Here is a 19,194-nt window from a genome sequence, read left to right as displayed (position 1 = left end):
AAAAACTCCTCTTTTAAGGGAGAAAAACCTCCAACAGAGGGAAGAAAAACTCCCTTTAACAGGAAGAAACCTCCAACAGAACCAGGATCAGAGGTGGGCGGAGCCTCTGTTAACAGAACCAGGATCAGAGGTGGGCGGAGCATCTGTTAACAGAACCAGGCTCAGAGGTGGGCGGAGCATCTGTTAACAGAACCAGGATCAGGGGTGGGCGGAGCATCTTCCTCGACCGGTTGGGGTGAGAGGAGAGCAGAGAGAGAAAAGGACAGCATAGAGATAGAAGAGAAGAACTGTTGGTGGAGACGACAATCGCAGAGCAGAGACATGCAGCTCCATGACGGGACATCTGGAAAAGAAAGAACAGAAACTACACGAGTGAAGGAACTGAATGGAGACAACAGATAATAAGAAGAAACTATGGGAGAGAAGAAGATGGTGAGGTATGAGTCAGTTAAAGAGTAGGAGGAAAGAAAAGAAGCTCAGCATGTAACGAGGTCCTCCAGCAGCGATCAACATGTTTGTGGAAGTGCTTCACGGCACGAATAGAGGAGGTTTTGTGAGGAGTCAGAAAAACAGTTGGTGCTGTTTTAAAGTGAGTCCTGCCATGAAAAAACAGAACAACCTCAAAAGCAAAAAGGAACACGACAGCAACACGTTCAGGACCTGGGAGCACTGAGGGACACGTTCAGGACCTGGAAACGCTGAGGGACACGTTCAGGACGTGGGAACGCTGAGGGACACGTTCAGGACCTGGGAACGCTGAGGGACACGTTCAGGACTTGGGAACGCTGAGGGACACGTTCAGGACGTGGGAACGCTGAGGGACACGTTCAGGACTTGGGAACGCTGAGGGACACGTTCAGGACCTGGGACAGCGAGATGTTTCGTTTTTTGCAGGTGATGTGAAGTTTGCACGTGATTTCACATGCAGACCTTCAGTGAATCGTCCCCAGAAGTGGTCGACCAATGAACATCCCTGCAATGAGGTGTGGAACAGTCCACCAGCCACAGAGAAACCCAGGATAACGGGGAAACCCGGGATAACGGAGACTAACTTGGAACTAACTAAAGATGTTGATGTTCATGAGTTCATGCTCTCTTCTGTGTATTCATCCAGACACGCCCAGCATCACAGCCAAGCTGATCAACGAGCAGAAGGAGGACAAGGAAAAGAAGAACCATGAGGAGAAGGAGAAGATGAAGGCTGACAGCGGCTTCCAGGACAACTACAGCGTTGTCGTGGCCTCAGGTACTCTGATCCGTTGCATCAGCTCATTAATCAACCTGTACTGGGAATGAAAAGTATGAAACTAGTACAAAAAAGTACAAACTGCTGTCTCCATGTTGTCTGTCTCTGCCGTTAGGTTTAAAGTCCCAGTCCAAGAGAGCTCTGTCCACCCCTCCCAGACCTCCATCCAGGAGGGGCCGCGTCATGAGCGACAAGCTGACGGCTTCATCTGGTGTGGACCCCTCAGCCAAAACCATCAGCGTGCCTGTATTTCACCTGTACCACAAGCTGCTGCCAGGTACCACAGAGGGGGAGGAGTCAGACACTTGGTAGACAGAGGGGGAGGAGTCAGACACTCGGTAGACAGAGGGGGAGGAGTCAGACACTCGGTACACAGAGGGGGAGGAGTCAGACTCAGTAGACAGGACAAGGGGGGAGGAGTCAGACTCTCAGCAGGTGTAGTAGTACAGGACTTGTTCATTTTCCTTGTCCTCCCCTCCAGGTCAGCCCCTCCCCCCTGAGATGACGCTGGCCCAGCTGCTGACCCTCCTGTATGACCGTAAGCTGCCGCAGGGCTACCAGTCCATCAACCTGACCGTGAAGCTGGGCTCCAAGGTCATCTCTGACCCCGGCCTCTCAAAGACCGACTCCTTCAAGAGGCTCCGCACTGAGAAAGGTACTGAAACACACAGCTGTGCTCACCCTGCTGGGGATTCTCTTCAGTTGAAATTGAAATCACACTTCAGTCAAATACACTTTGCCTGATAACAGAACGCTCAGGTGATCTAACACTGTCCGCCTCAGTCAGGTGACTCATCAGGTCACGCTGCACTAAACTGAACCTTCTGACAGGAAACGGTGTTTGTTGTGAAACAGACCTGTGATTCTCCGCTGTGGAACAATGGTGGTGTGAACAGAAACAGAATCTGGTTGGTAGTGAACCTTCAGAATAACAGTGCAGCTGTTGTGCAGGAAGCCTCCAGGCCGGTGGCTTGCGTCAGGTTAGGTTTAGTGGAGCTGTTCTCCGGTCAGGACTCACATCACCTGGAAGGCTTTGCAGTGTGAGCTGGTTTGGTGCTCCGTGTTCAGTCAGCATCACTCCTCTGCTGATGTGTGCTGCCCGGCGGAGGGAAAGCTCTTTGTTCCCCACATGTAACTTCAGGACAAGATTCAAGGGTTTTTAGTGGAATGGAGGATGAAACTCTGATTCATACCAGAGTTCTTCCTTATTCAACAAAGTGTGTTTAAGGTTGAATGTGTATCATTTTACTTTGACAGTCAGAGAATGCAGTGAGTTCTGTCTCTGGAGGACATTCAGTCAAGCTGCTGTCAGAGACACACTGCAGCTCACTGCTTATATTTATATATTATATATATTTATATTTATATAGCCGTTTGACTCTGCGGACTCACGGGTCAGGATGAGGTCACATTCATTTATAACATCACATTCTGGTTCTGATGATCTCAGCACTGGTGAATGTGCAGAAATGCTCTCACATTTTGTCTGTCCACCACGTCCTGTCCACAGTCCATTTATAACCTCTCTAAATATTACACATCATCTTCTTCTTCTTTGCAGTAGCAGGAGTGGATGTGGAAGTCTGTTGCCTCCCAGTGAGCCTGCTGCTAGACACACAAAATTATAATATCTCACTGTTATATTAAATATCAGAGCAGTGTAGCAGTAATACGAGTCCATAGAGTGTGTTCTAGGTGTGCAGCCGTCTTTGGAAACAAGAGCAGAAAACAGTCATCAACACAATCTTTCCCGAGCAGGTCAGCAGGCTTGAAGGTGAAGAGCATGCAGACATGTCCTCCGTGGACTTTGATCAGAGAGGATGGTGTTCAGGTTCGGTCACAGAGCTTCTCTCTGTTCAGGCTGCAGGAAGCAGCTTTCAGTCCCTCCAGGAAATCGCCATCCTGCCATCTCAATAATTAACACATATTCAAGCAAACGCCACAATATTTGCAGGAGCTTGCAATTTTTTCCAATTCTTGAGATTTTTTTCGGCAAAAAAATCGTCATCAGATTCTGTGCTGAAAGTATTAACATCATAAAGTACGTTTATTAACAACAATAACTCCTCATTTCCAACCAGAAAGTCTCTGCTCCTGTTTTCATCACCAAATAAAACTTCACTGCAGAAACCAGAACAAGAGGACAAACAGGAAGTGATTTGTGGAAATTGTGGTCTTCACAATAAAAGTTTCAAATTTAATTCTTTTTATCGATGTTAACTTAGTTTTATACACATCAGGTTGTAGGAGACAATGGGGCCTTTTAGCCCCGTGGTTTTTCAATGTCCCACTGCCTGGACACTAACCACTTTATGGGATCAGCCATTATCTTTATTTAACCAATATATCCTCCCTGTCTGAATTCAGATAGCCTCATTACCTGACCTGCAGAGATCAGACACCTGGTGGCACCGACAGATTTACATATAACATGGATTAGTAGGAGTGGAGTCTCTCCCTGATCAGTCTGATCACTCTGAAAGAAGCCCCTGAGTGTCCGTCTGCCTGAACACATTGACATTCACCACACCATCGGTCCCTGTGGAACAAAAAAAAACTGCCGCTGATGAATGAAGGAAGACATCAATGACCCTGGAAAATGTGTTTCAGGACGGGTGTTTTAGGGCGGGTGTTTCAGCATGGGTGTTTCAGGACGGGTGTTTCAGGACGGGTGTTTCAAAGTGGGTGTTTCAGGACGGGTGTTTTAGGGCGGGTGTTTCAGGACGGGTGTTTCAGGGCAGGTGTTTCAGGGCAAGTGTTTCAGGTTATTGTGGTTGTGGTTATTCCTTTATACATAAAGCTTACTTGCTTTAAGTGGAGAGAGTTCCTGATGTCTGACAGACCAGCCGGATGCTCCTGATGATTACTGGAAATAGTCGAAAACCTAAAATGCAGGTTTAATACAGACATCATAAAGTCTTGGAAAAAACACTTCATTTTTCAACGTTGGAGTGTCAGAAGTCACAGACACAACTTCCTCTTTACACAGAAGCCTCTGCTGAAGCATTTATCATGAAGAAAAAACAACAACAACGTATTCGCATGATATCATCTAGTGTCACAATGACCCAATATTCGACCATTTCAAAAAGTTGGGAAAATGTAAATAAATACAGATTGTGATGATTTGTAAATCATGTAAACTCATATTTAATTGGAAATAGACCAAAGACCACATCAAATGTTGAAACGGAAATTGAATTGTGTATCCTTTTGAATTTGATACCAGCAACACGTCTCAAAAGTCTGGACAGGATCATGTTCACCACTGTGATGCATCACCTCTTGTTTTAACAACACTCTGCAAACATTTGGGGACCAAGGAGACCAGTTGGTGGAGTTTTGAAAGTGAAATGTGGTCCTATTTAATTTAAGCTCCAACAATAAAGCCTCAGGTGTAGATTCAGGAAGTGGGAGTGGGAACGGTGTGGTCAAACATATTAATGAAGTTAAACTTTGATACAGAACCTGTTCATCATAGACAGAAGAAAAAGTAAGATAATGTACGGAAGATACTACATCTGATGTACATCCAACCTAAACAGTGGAGATGATGCTGAAGCTGACAAACATATGCAGTGCTCCTGGTGTCCCCGCTGTCAGACAGTCCATGAACATACAACAGGTCCTCTGTTTGCTCTTCTTGCAGCGGATCACTGTGACATGCTGAACAGCTGTCCCGAGGACGAACCCATGACGCCCGGCGACGAGTGTCTGGACGCCGCCACCGACGAGTCGCTGCTGGAGACCAACCCCATCCAGTCCCCGCTGCAGGTGTTCGCCGGCATGGGCGGCCTGGCTCTCATTGCAGAGAGGCTGCCCATGCTCTACCCGGACGTCATTCAGCAGGTGAGACTCGTGCTCAGGTGCAATCAAAGCGAGCCGAAGTACAGGAAACACATCGCAGCAGAAGTTCCTGTTCAGGTCCCATATTTTACACTTTTGTTTTTTGTGAAGTCTCGATATCCATAACCAGGTATTTTAGTGTTTTTTAAATCCAAACAAATCTCAACACAGACATATGGCATGAGCAAGAGTTTGTGACATCACAATCTTAAAGTAGTCCGAATAGCACAGTGCGGTTCTCTGTGTAAACACGTGGACACAGAGTTTGTGTTGCTCCTCCTCCTGCTTTACAAAGAAAACAGAAACCGGTGAATAAACACAATAAGGGACCTTTAAGGACAACAGAAGTGTGTTGTTGTTGTTGTTGTTGTGCCGTTCAGTTGTTCAGTTTCTCAAACAAAGGCCCTCAAACCTGTCCAGAACCAAACCTGGATCATATCTAGACCACAGAAACTTTTCTCATCTCATCACTTCAGTTAACCTTGAATCATATGAAACATTTGTATTTTTAGGCAGCAGTGAATTTTTTTAAACCTCCTCTGAGTCCAAACAGCAGCATGGCTGAAATGTGAGCTGCATCAGATCCTTCTCCTTAACTACTGATCAGCTTTATCTGTTGATGAAGAGCATGTGAAATGAGGGAGAGTTCTTCAAAAGCTAAGAATGAACGTCGATGCTTCACTTTGATAATGCAGCTGAAACGTGTTTGTCTTTGATTCCAGGAGGTTGAAACAGGAAACGGTTTCATGATTCTCTGTCTGTGGAGAAGCAGCAGTGTCTCATGTCAGCATGTTAGTCTCTGACTTTGTTTAACCGTGTGCTCTGATGGATGTGGCAGGTCAGCGCCCCGGTGATGCCCTCCTCCACCCAAGAGAAGCCCAAAGACAGCGACCAGTTCGAATGGGTGACCATCGAGCAGTCGGGCGAGCTGGTGTACGAGGCGCCGGAGTCCATCGCCGCCGAGCCGCCGCCCATCAACAAGCAGCAGTCCCAGTCGTCCTCGTCGTCCTCGTCCTCGGTGCAGACCATGTCCCCCATCCCCGCCCACTCGCTGGCAGCCTTCGGCCTGTTCCTGCGCCTGCCGGGCTACGCTGAGGTGCTGCTGAAGGAGAGGAAGCACGCCCAGTGTCTGCTGCGCCTGGTGCTGGGCGTCACGGATGACGGAGAGGGCAGTAAGTACCAGCACCTCCCCACCAAAGGCAGCAACACACACGCATGTCTTTAACCGTGTCAAGGTGCCTACTGATGTCATCTCAACTACTCACTCACATCACGTTCCCTCCGCTGAGACGCTTCGGTTGCTATGATACCGAACATCAGCTGAAGTAATGTTTTATTTGTGTGTTGAAAGAACCTGATTTCACAGATAGTTTGTTTGTGTTACCAACGAACTCTGTTGCTAGGTGGTCACTAAGGGTCGGACTACTTCCTGGACTAGTAAACACTGTGTATATTACATAAGAGTCTACTGACATCTACTGATGTGTTGCCATGGAAACAGAGGTCACACTAACAAAAAGTTTAATATTTCGAGAGTGAATTGTTCCACAATATGAACACGTGTAGATTACATGTTTTATTTAGATGGTGACTTGTTGTATAATAGCAGTATTAACTGGAAGGAGTTTTAACGTGATTATTAACACGACCGTGATGCGGTCCTCTCGTGTAATATAGCTTCATCCCGTGCAGGACGCCGCTGGTTGTGAAGTAAGTTTCTGCTTGGCCTTCCTCTCAGGTCACATCCTTCAGTCTCCCTCGGCCAACGTTCTGCCCACGCTGCCCTTCCACGTCCTGCGAGCGTTGTTCAGCAGCACTCCTCTGACCACCGACGACGGCGTGCTGCTGCGCCGCATGGCTCTGGAGATCGGTGCCATCCACCTCATCCTGGCCTGTCTGTCGGCCCTCAGCCACCACGCCCCCCGCAACCCCAACGCCAGCAGCAGCGTGTCTGAGGTACGACGGTAACGGACAGCTTACACACGCTGTTCAAACACTACATCTGAATCAATCAAATTAAGTGGATGTTTTCCAGCGCAGATGTGCATTCATAATTGATAAGTTAATCAATAAGTTGGACTCAGTGATGGCAGCTTCCTGTCCTGTTTTCATCAGAGATTGTTGTTAGCTAAAGTCACTCCTTCTTCTTAGTTTTCTGGAGGTCCATCTGAAAATAATCCCTCATTCATTAGAAAAGAAGATTCAAGAACACCTGTTTTTGGGGGCGTGTCTGTTTGATTGACAGGCCTGTGGTGCAGTCAGTTGAGCAAAAAAGAAAAGGAGACAGGTCCTTCAGTGGCTGGACAGACAGACAGACAGACCGCATGTGTCCAGAGCCCCGGCCCACTGTGGGGCTTCATGGAGCTGCCAGGTCTGAAGGATCATGGAGCCAATCAATGCAATGAGAGCCAAAGACAGTCACTGCCCCCCCCCCCCCCCCCCCACACACACACACACACACACACACCGTTCAACAAAAACTAATCATTTTAACAACTTTCAATCCCAAAGGTGTTAAGAGTGCCCAGACTAAATTTCAAGTCAGTCCGATAAATTCTGTAGAAGGAGTTTAACATACAACGTGCAAATCTCCAAAAATGGTCACGAAATTCAAAATGGCCGACGTGCTGTTGAGTTGAGGTCACGGTGCCAAGAGACTTTTTTGGAGATGAAGGTGACACACGTGTGCAGAATTTTGTACATGTAGGTGAAAGTAGCCGCGGGGGGCTGCAGTCCAGACCCCGCTCAGGTCCTAAAGACTATATTAAAAACAATGTTATATTTTCTATGTTTCAGTAACACTGATTATTACTGAAGGAAATAAGACGTCCGTTTGACTGGAAATATCGAGTTCTATTACATGTGAATGTGTTAAGTTGATTATCTGGTGTGTGTGTGTGTGTGTGTGTGTGTGTGTGTGTGTGTGTGTTCTCAGCCGCAGATGTCCAGCTGTCACGGGGGGGGCACCACTGAGGAGCAGCAGCTGTACTGGGCCAAAGGAACCGGGTTTGGTACCGGATCCACAGCGTCCGGCTGGGACGTGGAGCAGGCTCTCACCAAGCAACGTCTGGAGGAGGAGCACGTCACCTGTCTGCTGCAGGTAACTCCGCCCATCTCCACCGTCTGTCCATCAGCTGCGGCCATCTTTGACTTACTGTTGGGTTCAGCTGTTATTCTCAGTGACCGCAGAGGTAATAAGAAAGTAGCGTTCATTCACACGCAGAGTTGTGATGTCCAATCATCATCATGTCTTTGCTCACCTGCATTTATTATTGTTATTAAAGCAGGTAAAAAACTTCAGTGTTTCAAAGCTCTTATTTTGAAATGTTACAATTTCTTTGAACATCAAGTGGATCGAAGAGGTTCCTGCATCCTGATGCTGATCCAGATGACGCTGCTGTTCTGTCAGTTAGACAGCAGCTGCGGTGTCTTTCGGAGGAAGTGTTATCGGTGACCTTTCTCATGTCTCCGGTACGTTTGCTGCCTCAGGTCCTGGCGAGCTACATCAACCCGGCCGGCTGCAGCAGCTGCCCCGGTGCCGACGCTTCTGCAGACAGCAGAGCCCACAACACCTCAGCGCTGCCAGCGGTGCTGCAGGAGCTGCTGAGCCAGTCCTGCCTCATCCCCGCCATGTCCTCCTACCTCCGCAACGACTCAGGTAGGCTCCGCCCCTTCACAGGGAACAGCAGCACACCACACGCCTGCCACGTCTCTACATGTCCTTATTCTGGTACCTTCCTGACACGTCCTCTTCCCCTGCTGCTGTCCAACTCTTCTCCCTCTTTCTATCAATTTCCATATCCACTCAAACACAAAACACATTGGAAGGATATTTACGTAGGCGTTTATGTTTCCAGAGATGTCCTGCTGTTGCAATCCAGGAAAAAAAGGCTTTTATTGTGAAGTGGCCACAGGAAATGCTATGTGTTTGCAGACGACTAGGACGTGTTAGTTTTGAAGCACCAGATGTTTTTGGGTTATTCTGTTATCAGTTATCGTTCACTGCATGAGTATTTGTAGTTTTTCTCCAGAGAGAATCCAGCATCCCGTCCTTGAATGTTCACATGATCTGCTAGTAAATACACAGCTTGATGCAGAGGATGTTTATTCCTTCAGAAAATCTCCATTTTACCATCACAATAATGAACACAAGTTCAGATAATCTCTGCCATGTCTTTAGGAGCCTTCAATTTGCCAAATTTCCTGTGATTTGTCTGTAAAAAAATGTCTACCTCAGAAGGTGACTTTATGGTGTACAGTCTGTGATTTAAACAGCATCTATAGCTCTTATTTTGAAGGCAGGTGTATTCTTTGTTATATATATATTCCAGTCACAGACTATCTGTTCTGCAAAGATATGTCGCTTTTACACTCTGTTTTATCACTTTGAGCCCCATGATGTTCAAAACAGAAATGAGAGAAGATTACAGGTCAAACATTTCTGTGATGTTCAGCAGGATTATTTTCACAGGAAGTCAGCACAGATTGCTCTTCATCAGGGAGTTTAAAAAAAAGTCTGTATATTTTTTCCTGTACTTGCAATTTTTGCCAATTCCTGAAATTTTACCTCATTTTTGATCACAACAATCACAAAAACCCATTATAATTTATTTATGAACAGTATCAGTTGTTTTTGTGTGAAGTATTATATTGTGTGGTGCCTCATGGTTGCGTTCAAGCTGTTATTGGTTTATTTTATGTTTCTGTTTCCACAAACTGGAAGTTTTTACCATGTATAGGAACGTTTCATGAAGCCTTTAGCAGGAAGGTTTCCTGACTCTGGCTGTGGGTAAGCAGCGCTGAAACCCTCCGGTGTGTTCCAGCTGCTTCCAGCTGTTGGATCAGGCCCCGCTTTGTGTTGAGTTTGGATGCCATGCAGTAAGAGGCGTGAGGATCTTAGCATCAGTGTTGTCATTGTGTGCTGTTGCTCATCATCCAGCTCCAGCTGACTGTGTGCTGCTGCTGCGCCCCAGGTCTCATAATTAAATAACAGCTGATAAAAAGCATTGTGAGGCTTATGATTGCTCCTCATTATCCGGTTTGTTTGTGGGTGGGTGGGTGAAACACAGTCTTTATTCTGAGAAATATTTCTTTTATAATTAGTTTATAGTTTGGTAAAGAATGACATCATACTGTTCTAACCAGCCGTCACAACTGATGGAAGCTGATGGAAACTGAAGGAAGATGATGGAAGCTGATGGAAGCTAACCTCGTGTACCCTCTGGTGTACAGTGCATCCGGAAAGTATTCACAGCGCTTCACTTTTTACACATTTTGTTATGTTACAGCTTTATTCCAAAATGGATTAAATTCATTTTTTTCCTCAAAATTCTACACACAATATCCCATAATGACAAAGTGAAAATAGTTTGTTTAGAATTTTTGCAACTCTATTAAAAATAAAGAACGAAAATATAACACGTACATAAGTATTCACAGTCTTTGCTCAATACTTTGTTGAAGCACCTTTGGCAGCAATTACAGCCTCAAGTCTTTTTGAGTATGATGCTATAAGCTTGGCTCCTATTCTTGGGCAGTTTCTCCCGTTCTTCTTTGCAGGACCTCTCAAGCTCCATCAGGTTGGATGGGGAGCGTCGGTGCTCAGACATCTTCAGATCTCTCCAGAGATGTTCAATCGGGTTCAAGTCTGGGCTCTGCCTGGGCCTCTCAAAGACATTCACAGAGTTGTCCTGAAGACACTCCTTTGTTATCTTGGCTGTGTGCTTCGGGTCGTTGTCCTGTTGGAAGATGAACCTTCGCCCCAGTCTGAGGTCCAGAGCGCTCTGGAGAAGGTTTTCATCAAGGATGTCTCTGTACATCGCTGCATTCATCTTTCCCTCCATCCTGACTAGTCTCCCAGTTCCTGCTGCTGAAAAACATCCCCACAGCATGATGCTGCCACCACCATGCTTCACCGTAGATATGGTGTTGGCCAGGTGATGAGCGCTGCCTGGTTTCCTCCAAACATGACGCTCGGCATTCAGGCCAAAGAGTTCAATCTTTGTTTCATCAGACCAGAGAATTTAGTTTCTCATGGTCTGACAGTCCTTCAGGTGTCTTTTGGTAAACTCCAGGTGGGCTGTCATGAGCCTTTTACTGAGGAGTGGCTTCGTCTGGCCACTCTACCATACAGGCCTGCTTGGTGGAGTGCTGCAGAGATGGTTGTCCTTCTGGAAGGTTCTCCTCTCTTCACAGAGCAACGTTGGAGCTCTGTCAGAGTGACCATCGGGTTCTTGGTCACCTCCCTGACTAAGGCCCTTCTCCCCCGATCGCTCAGTTTGGCCGGGCGGCCGACTCTAGGAAGAGTCCTGGTGGTTCAAACTTCTTCCATTTACAGATGATGGAGGTCATTGTGCTCATTGGGACCTTCAATGCTGCAGAAATGTTTCTGTACTCTTCCCCAGATCTGAGCCTCCATACAATCCTGTCTCGGAGGTCTACAGACAATTCTTTGGACTTCATGTCTTGGTTTGTGCTCTGACATGTCAACTGTGGGACCTTATATAGACGGTGTGTGTCTTTCCAAATCATGTCCAATCAACTGAATTTACCAGGTGGACTCCAATCAAGTTGTAGAAACATTTCAAGGATGATCAGTGGAAACAGGAAGCACCTGAGCTCAATTTTGAGTGTAATGGCAAAGGCTGTGAATACTTATGTACATGTGATTTTTTTTTTTCGTTTTTTATTTTTAATAGATTTGCAAACATTTAAAAAAAAAAAACAACAACAACCTTTTTCACGTTATCATTATGGGGTATTGTGTGTAGAATTTTTAGGAAAAAAAATGTATTTAATCCATTTTGGAATAAGGCTGTAACAACAAAATATGGAAAAAGTGAAGCGCTGTCAATACTTTCCGGATACACTGTACCTCCGGTGTACCTCTGGTGTACCTCCCTTGGTCTGTGGTTCATATTGATCAGTTCACAGGAACCTGTATATGGTGACACCCTGAAACGGTTCACAGAGCTTCTTTCACTAACTCTGACCAACTAAAACAGAAGTGAATCAAAGAGCTCCACATCCACACTGCTGTAATTTCCACTGTGTCTGTGAGAGAGCTTTGAAGCTTTGAGGTCGTGTAGGCAGCAGGTGGCGCCACCGAAGTAATGGCTGTTTTATTCCATCATTCATGTTGAGTGTGTGAGCATGATGTTGGAGGGTAATCTGAACACGACTGGTGGCTGGTAGTGATTCATCACTGAGGGATGAGGCATCGCTGGACAGCTCTGTGTGTCTGTCTGTGTGAACAGTGTTTTTTACTCCTGCAGGTGTCAGACTGTGTCTTCTGTTTCAGTAGCAGTGGAAGAATCTACCACATGTTAAGGTTTATTAATGGAGTCGGTAGAAGGTGAAACCACAGACTGGATATAAAACTACAGACTGGATATAAAACCACAGACTGGATATAAAACTACAGACTGGATATAAAACTACAGACTGGTTATAAAACCACAGACTGGATATAAAACCACAGACTGGATATAAAACCACAGACTGGATATAAAACTACAGATTGGACATAAAACTACAGACTGGTTATAAAACCACAGACTGGATATAAAACCACAGACTGGATATAAAACCACAGACTGGATATAAAACTACAGACTGGATATAAAACTACAGACTGTACCACTGAGTGCCACGAGAGGTCGGCTCCAAAAAGTCGATAAAATGTCTCCACCAGTTATCTCAGTGCTGTTTTTGGGGGCGTGTCTGTTTGATTGACAGGTCTGTGGTGCAGTCAGGTTACAGCTATCGGTGGGCGGGACGTAGTATCGTCAGGTTTCCAATCAGATCGGTCAGATCCACCGCTGGCTCCTCCCCCAGCTCGTCCAAATATGGTCACTTCCTGCTCCAAACCGCTCCGAACTAACAAAGATGGTGACGGACAGAATCTGAACTGGAGGATTCATAATGTTCACAAACCAATGATGACATCACTAATGGTTGATGATTGGTCAGAACATAAACAGGCTGTCGTCATTTATTTTATTTTATTATTTTATTTTATTGTCCCCCATCACCCTCAGAAATCCAGACTTTATTCAAATATTTATAAAAAAAACCTTTTAATACAGGAAAAAGATGCTGACACCACCCTAAAATCAACATGAACAAAACAATGGAGATATCCCCCCTCCTCTGTCCCAGATGTCAAAAGGTGGACAGATGCAGAAACACAAAGCAGAGGATATTTCCAGTCTCATACGAGTAAAAAAGTTTAAATTACAAGTGGATCTTGTCATCTATAAAAATATCTCCTCATGTTGAATGTTTCCTGGAGTTATCCGACCTGTGAAGTCGCATTTGTATGTTTTTAGATGAAGTACGCTGACAGCTGGTTGGTCTCCTGGAGATGATGTCACCGGCTCGCTGTCGTGTTTACAGCTGCAACATGTTTGACCAGACCAGCATCTTTTTACAGGCTCTGCTGTCATCTTGCTGCTAAAGGAACAGTCCGCCACATTTAACATGAAGTAACAACCAATGGAAGAGAATCAGCAGCAGAGTCCCGGTCCCCTCTGGGTCCCCTCTGGATCTTCCAGAGTCCCGGTCTCCTCTGGATCCTCCAGAGTCCCGGTCCCCTCTGGGTCCCCTCTGGATCTTCCAGAGTCCCGGTCTCCTCTGGGTCCTCCAGAGTCCCGGTCCCCTCTGGGTCCCCTCTGGATCTTCCAGAGTCCCGGTCCCCTCTGGGTCCCCTCTGGATCTTCCAGAGTCCCGGTCCCCTCTGGATCCTCCAGAGTCCCGGTCCCCTCTGGATCCCCTCTGGATCCTCTAGAGTCCCGGTCCCCTCTGGATCCTCCAGAGTCCCGGTCCCCTCTGGATCCCCTCTGGATCCTCTAGAGTCCCGGTCCCCTCTGGATCCTCCAGAGTCCCGGTCCCCACTAGGTCCCTTCGTTATCTCCCGGGCTCATGGCTGGGCCTCGGCCGTCTGTCTCCGTCTGTAGTCAGCGTGTCCCGTGTCCTCCTGTCTCTGTGTGAGACCCTCATGTTGGAGGTTTAGTGGTATGTGTCTTCTCTGACGGCAGCGTCTCCGGTCCTTCACAGCGTTGTGTAGGTGTACACAAACACAATCACAAACAGGTTGAGGAAAGTACCGACGATGCCCAACAAGGCCCAACTCCTCCTGCTCCTCCTTGGCCTCCAGAGCCTGGACGTCATCCAGGGGGATGACCGTGGTGTCCATGGTCCCGCTGAGGTCCTAACCCGGCACAGGGACACTTATCTGGAACACAAGGAGACTGAGTCAAACAGAGACGGACAACAGTTGGATGTGTCTTTCATTGGCCTCCTCCACACGTAGGAGGGGAGAACCGGGAGAACAGACCCGGAGAACAGACCCGGAGAACAGACCCGGAGAACAGAACCGGGGGAACAGAACCGGGAGAACAGAACCGGGAGAACAGAACCGGGAGAACAGAACCGGGAGAACAGATCCGGAGAACAGAACCGGAGAACAGACCCGGAGAACAGACCCGGAGAACAGACCCGGAGAACAGAACCGGGGGAACAGAACCGGGAGAACAGAACCGGGAGAACAGATCCGGAGAACAGAACTGGGAGAAAAGAACCAGGAGAACAGAACCGGTTCTGGGAACCGGGAGAACAGAACCCGAGAACAGAACCGGGAGAAAAGAACCAGAGAACAGATCCGGGAGAAAAGAACCGGAGAACAGAACTGGGAGAACAGAACCGGGAGAACAGAACCAACCGGGAGAACAGAACCGGGGGAACAGAACCGGGGGAAAAGAACCGGAGAACAGAACCGGGAGAACAGAACCGGAGAACAGAACTGGGAGAACACAAAACCACAGACTGGATATAAAACACACACACCACCAGAAATATGTTTCTGTTGTTTGTATGTGGGAGCCTGAGATTTCCTACTTATTGTGACCCAGTTCAAATGTCCAGCCAGCGCTCATCAGCTCAGTACCAGAGCCGCTCGCTTCATGGAGGGAGTCTGTGAGCAGAAGTGCAGCTCTGACATGAAGCACCGCTCCGGGCTTGTTCTGGTTCTTCCACCGAGTGTTGCTCTGATGCACATTATCTGCAGTGTCCACTGAGGCGGACTGTGTTGGCGGGGGACATGTCACCGTCGTCCTCCTTCAGCTGCCCCTCCTGTGCGGCTGCCCTGCAGGGTTCAGGAACACCCGAGTCACTGCACTGTCCGCCCACTCCATGTCACCCGCATGCTAACGCTTCTTCCTCTGAGGAGGTCGGCCCCCTGCTGGTGGCAGCAGCCGTTCAGCCACCAGCAGGGCGGCGCTCTCAGCTCAGACCCTGGAGAGGAGACGTCTGTGTGGGACATCGTGTCTCTCAGGCAGCTTCTGGATCCAACATGTGACCGCAGGAATCTGTACTGGTGGTTACAGTAATCAGTGAGATTAGTAGCACAGTGAAACGAGGGATATTCTTGGATGTCATTCCACAGTAAAACCATTCATGAGTCCTGTTTGTTCAGTTCATCCTTGAAGTCCAGTTGTGTTGCTGATTGGCTTTGAGAGGAGAGAAGTGTAATGTCACTCTGTCCCAGGATGTCGACGATATCGGTTTTTAACTTTCTGACAGCCGTTCCCACAGCAACAGCCCCAGGTAGAAAGTCCTGCGTCCAGGACAGAGTTCTCCTCGCGTGCTGTGTAGCTGCGTCTTCTCGATGCATAACGGAGGGAAACGCTGAGCTCAGCTGACGTCCTGTCGTCCTGTCAGCAGCTCGTCTGTCAGAGACAACGGTTCTCAGAAAGCAAACCAAGACAAGTCATCTCTGAAAGTATGTTCTGGACTCTTGACGAGCTTTTGAACCCTAAGCTCACTCTCCTCTTCCCTTCCCTGACTAACATACAATAAAGTAGGCGCCTTTTGAAACGCTCCTTTAACTTGAAACTACAAATGACTGCTTGAATTAACGTTCCTGTGAGCCCACGTTGTCTCCTGTTTGGGCTGAACTCAGAACTCAGAACCTTTTCAGTCCAATCAGACTTGTTTGTTCAACAGGAGGATGTGACTTTGTGTCTCTGGTGTTCAGATGATTTCCTTTGTCTCTGATTGTTGATGTTGCCCTCCGTCGCTGCCTCGGCCTGTTATTCCTGTGAACGCGGTCCGTCATGTGACGTGTGACTGCCGTTTAGTTTGGTCCTCTTCACGGCTTCATCTCCACCGGCAGCGTTTAGTCTTTGTCTTCATCTTCCTTCCTGATCTGGTCGTGTTTCCTGGATTTCTGTTCTTCTATCAGGTAAGCGATGTTAAACGGCTTCTTTCTGGTCCTTTGTGTTTCTTGTCGTCATTTCTTACTTTGTGCTGCAGACGAAGTTAAAACAGCGGTGGTGTTTTAATCATTAAAAACATGAATCCTGTTTCACAGACTGTCTGCAGCAGGAGGAGGATGTGTTTCTTGTCCTGATTGAAAGACTGTAGGGGTAGACGGTGATGAAGTGAAGTGTTTATGACTAGGAATTTGCACATGGGTGTTTTATGTTGAAAAATTTCCCGGTATTGTATTTAGTTTTCTCGACTGACTTCCTGCCGATCCGATCTGCTCCGTTCAGATCTCCGCGGTGTCCGAGCGACGGTGAGACGGTGAGACGGATCGCGGCGCTACGGTGATGAAGCTTCCACTTTAATGAAGGAGATTCACTCCGGCAGCCGTGTTGGAGACGGAACTGGTGGAAAACGGTCTTTACTCCACCGCTGCCTGGTCGCCCCCCATCACCACCCCCACCCACAGACCCCCGCCACAGAGGCCTCCGTCTCTCACCCCCTGAAATACCAGCCGTCAGTGTGTTGGCTGTCATTCCAGGAAGCTTCCCTCCACACGGCGACCAGTCAGACCTAAATTGGATGAGAAGTGTGACAGCAGGGTTTCCGGGTTGATGAGAGTTTCTCTGTTTGGTGTTTGATAGCAGAGCAACACGTTTCTGTGGCTCATAAACGGAGCTGTTTGGCTGATGGTTGTTTCATGTGCGAACCTCTTGTGTCTTTCAGCACACAGTGAGAAGTGCAGGACTCAGCTGTCACCCAGAGCAGCCGGGATTCATATTTCATCCTGCAGCTCCCTGAAGCATTCACTGATGTCTGTAAAGTGACATCAGAAACATGAGGCTCGCACTACTGTTGCATGTAGTATGTGTACAGCTGGAACATGCTACTTAAACTTTGACCGTCTTAATTGTATCCATGGACGTTTGAAGTAAAAAGAAAAAGAATGAGATTTGGAATGAGTATGCTTAATTTTAACATACTAGATAGTGTTAGTATGGATACTGGAACATACTAGATAGTGTGTTAGTATGGATACTGGAACATACTAGATAGTGTTAGTATGGATACTGGAACATACTAGATAGTGTGTTAGTATGGATACTGGAACATACTAGATAGTGTGTTAGTATGGATACTGGAACATACTAGATAGTGTTAGTATGGATACTGGAACATACTAGATAGTGCAGGGGTGGCCAACCAGTCAGAGACTAAGAGCCACATTTTTTACTGTGTTACCGCAAAGAGCCACATCATACACATGGGCACACATGAACATCACCCCATCCCTTCCTCTTACACACACACCTCTGCTCAGCCAAATTTATTGTGTGACATTATCATGTCACACACCAACATGATAATGACAGAAATGGACTCCTACAGTACTCAGACCACAGGCCAGTCATTTTCAACAATGAACATTGTGTGAACTGTCTCACACACACAAACTCTCAGTTCAACAAAGTCCACAAACAAAAACATAATAATTTACAATAGCGTTTTTCTTTTACTATGCATGTTGCTTCGTGGGACTTCTGGCATTCCTTGCCTTGAACAATCCTCTTCAAATCTGGCTTGTATTCTGTTGTTGCCACTCGAAGTAATTCTTTCACATGGGTGTCAGTCAGAACAGATCGATGCTTTGATTTCACGTGTTTCAGGGTAGAAAACACAGACTCAGACGTATGTTGACCCAAACATTGACGGTATCTTAAGCGCAGCCCGTTTGACATTGGGGTATTTTTCCATTGGCACACTTTTCCAGAACTCAATGGTCCCTTCCCTTAAAGCAGGTTTCAGTTGGTCCTCCTCACAAAGATCGATCATCTCCAACTCAGCCGCGGCCTCATCTGTGACTAGCGGGGCTTTCAAACAGTCCGTCTCCACATTAAATGGGTCGACGAGGAACATCTGTGGCCTTTTCAGTTGTAGATCACGGAACCGGGTCACAAAGCTTTCGTGCAGGTTTTCAACCAGTGTTGCATATCTGGCTCTTTGCTTATTCAGGGCGGCGCTGGTGACTTGCCCGCTGGCTTTTAGCAGAGTGGGAAAATGCGTTAAATCTCCCTTTTGAATATGCACCTTGAACAGCTTCAGTTTGTTGACAAACGCAAACACACTTTGCAGCAGGTCAGGCAGCATTTTTAACTTACCCTGCAGGGTCAGGTTCAGTCTGTCCAAGTGACACAGCATGTCGACCAAAAAGGCCAGATCCATAATCCACTCGAGGTCCGAGAGCTCGGGATAGTCCTTGTCCTTCTCTTCCATGAACAGTTTCACAGCATCCAAAAGCTCAAAGAAGCGAGCGAGCACCTTGCCTTTGGACAGCCACCTCACAGTGCAGCGGCAGGTCACCTGGAAGTCCTTGGTCCAGCTCAGCGATGAGATCCTTGAATTGCCTGTGGTTAAGCGCATGTGTGCGGATGTAGTTGACGATTTCCATCACAGGCTTCATGACGTTGTCTAAATTCAATGATTTAGACACCAGTTGCTCCCTGTGGATGATGCAGTGGAAATCCCAAAACTCGGGAAATGTTTGGTCAGCTTTGCACAGCCCCACAAGTCCGTTCACAGATCCGATCATGGCCGGCGCTCCATCCGTGGCTACTGCAGTTAGCTTCGGTATGGGCAGATTTGCTTTCGCAAATGCAGCCATCATTGTTTCTTTCACATCTATGCCACAGGTTCTGTCTTTTAATGGCACAACATCAAGGAGTTCTTCTTTGATCACACAATCTTTTGACACAGACTGTGTAAATATTGCCAGCTGAGGCTCGTCTTGTACGTCACAACTCTCATCCAATGCGACACTAAAATACTCACATGTTGAA

General features: G+C 47.2%; 1 protein-coding gene across 7 annotated transcripts in view; it reads left to right on the top strand.

Annotated features, from left to right (window-relative positions):
• birc6 (baculoviral IAP repeat containing 6) overlaps positions 1-19,194 on the top strand; it is a 102,341-nt gene that overhangs the window by 59,426 nt on the left and 23,721 nt on the right. For 5 of the 7 annotated variants that reach the window (XM_069141874.1, XM_069141871.1, XM_069141870.1 and 2 more), the window contains exons 57-64: positions 1,115-1,246; positions 1,362-1,523; positions 1,728-1,901; positions 4,872-5,095; positions 5,931-6,264; positions 6,831-7,048; positions 8,028-8,192; positions 8,582-8,750. In XM_069141874.1, coding sequence (XP_068997975.1) covers positions 1,115-1,246; positions 1,362-1,523; positions 1,728-1,901; positions 4,872-5,095; positions 5,931-6,264; positions 6,831-7,048; positions 8,028-8,192; positions 8,582-8,750 — 1,578 coding nt within the window. The remainder of the gene's footprint in view (positions 1-1,114; positions 1,247-1,361; positions 1,524-1,727; positions 1,902-4,871; positions 5,096-5,930; positions 6,265-6,830; positions 7,049-8,027; positions 8,193-8,581; positions 8,751-19,194) is intronic. The other 2 variants (XM_069141875.1, XM_069141873.1) reach the window with 1 other exon arrangement.

The sequence above is a fragment of the Embiotoca jacksoni genome, unplaced genomic scaffold (genome assembly GCF_022577435.1).
Source record: "Embiotoca jacksoni isolate LCO1_2020_lvr unplaced genomic scaffold, fEmbJac1.0.p SCAF_92, whole genome shotgun sequence".
NCBI lineage: Eukaryota > Metazoa > Chordata > Actinopteri > Embiotocidae > Embiotoca > Embiotoca jacksoni.
The sequence above is the reverse complement of the archived record's forward strand: the minus strand, read 5'-3'. Positions and strand labels throughout refer to the sequence as shown.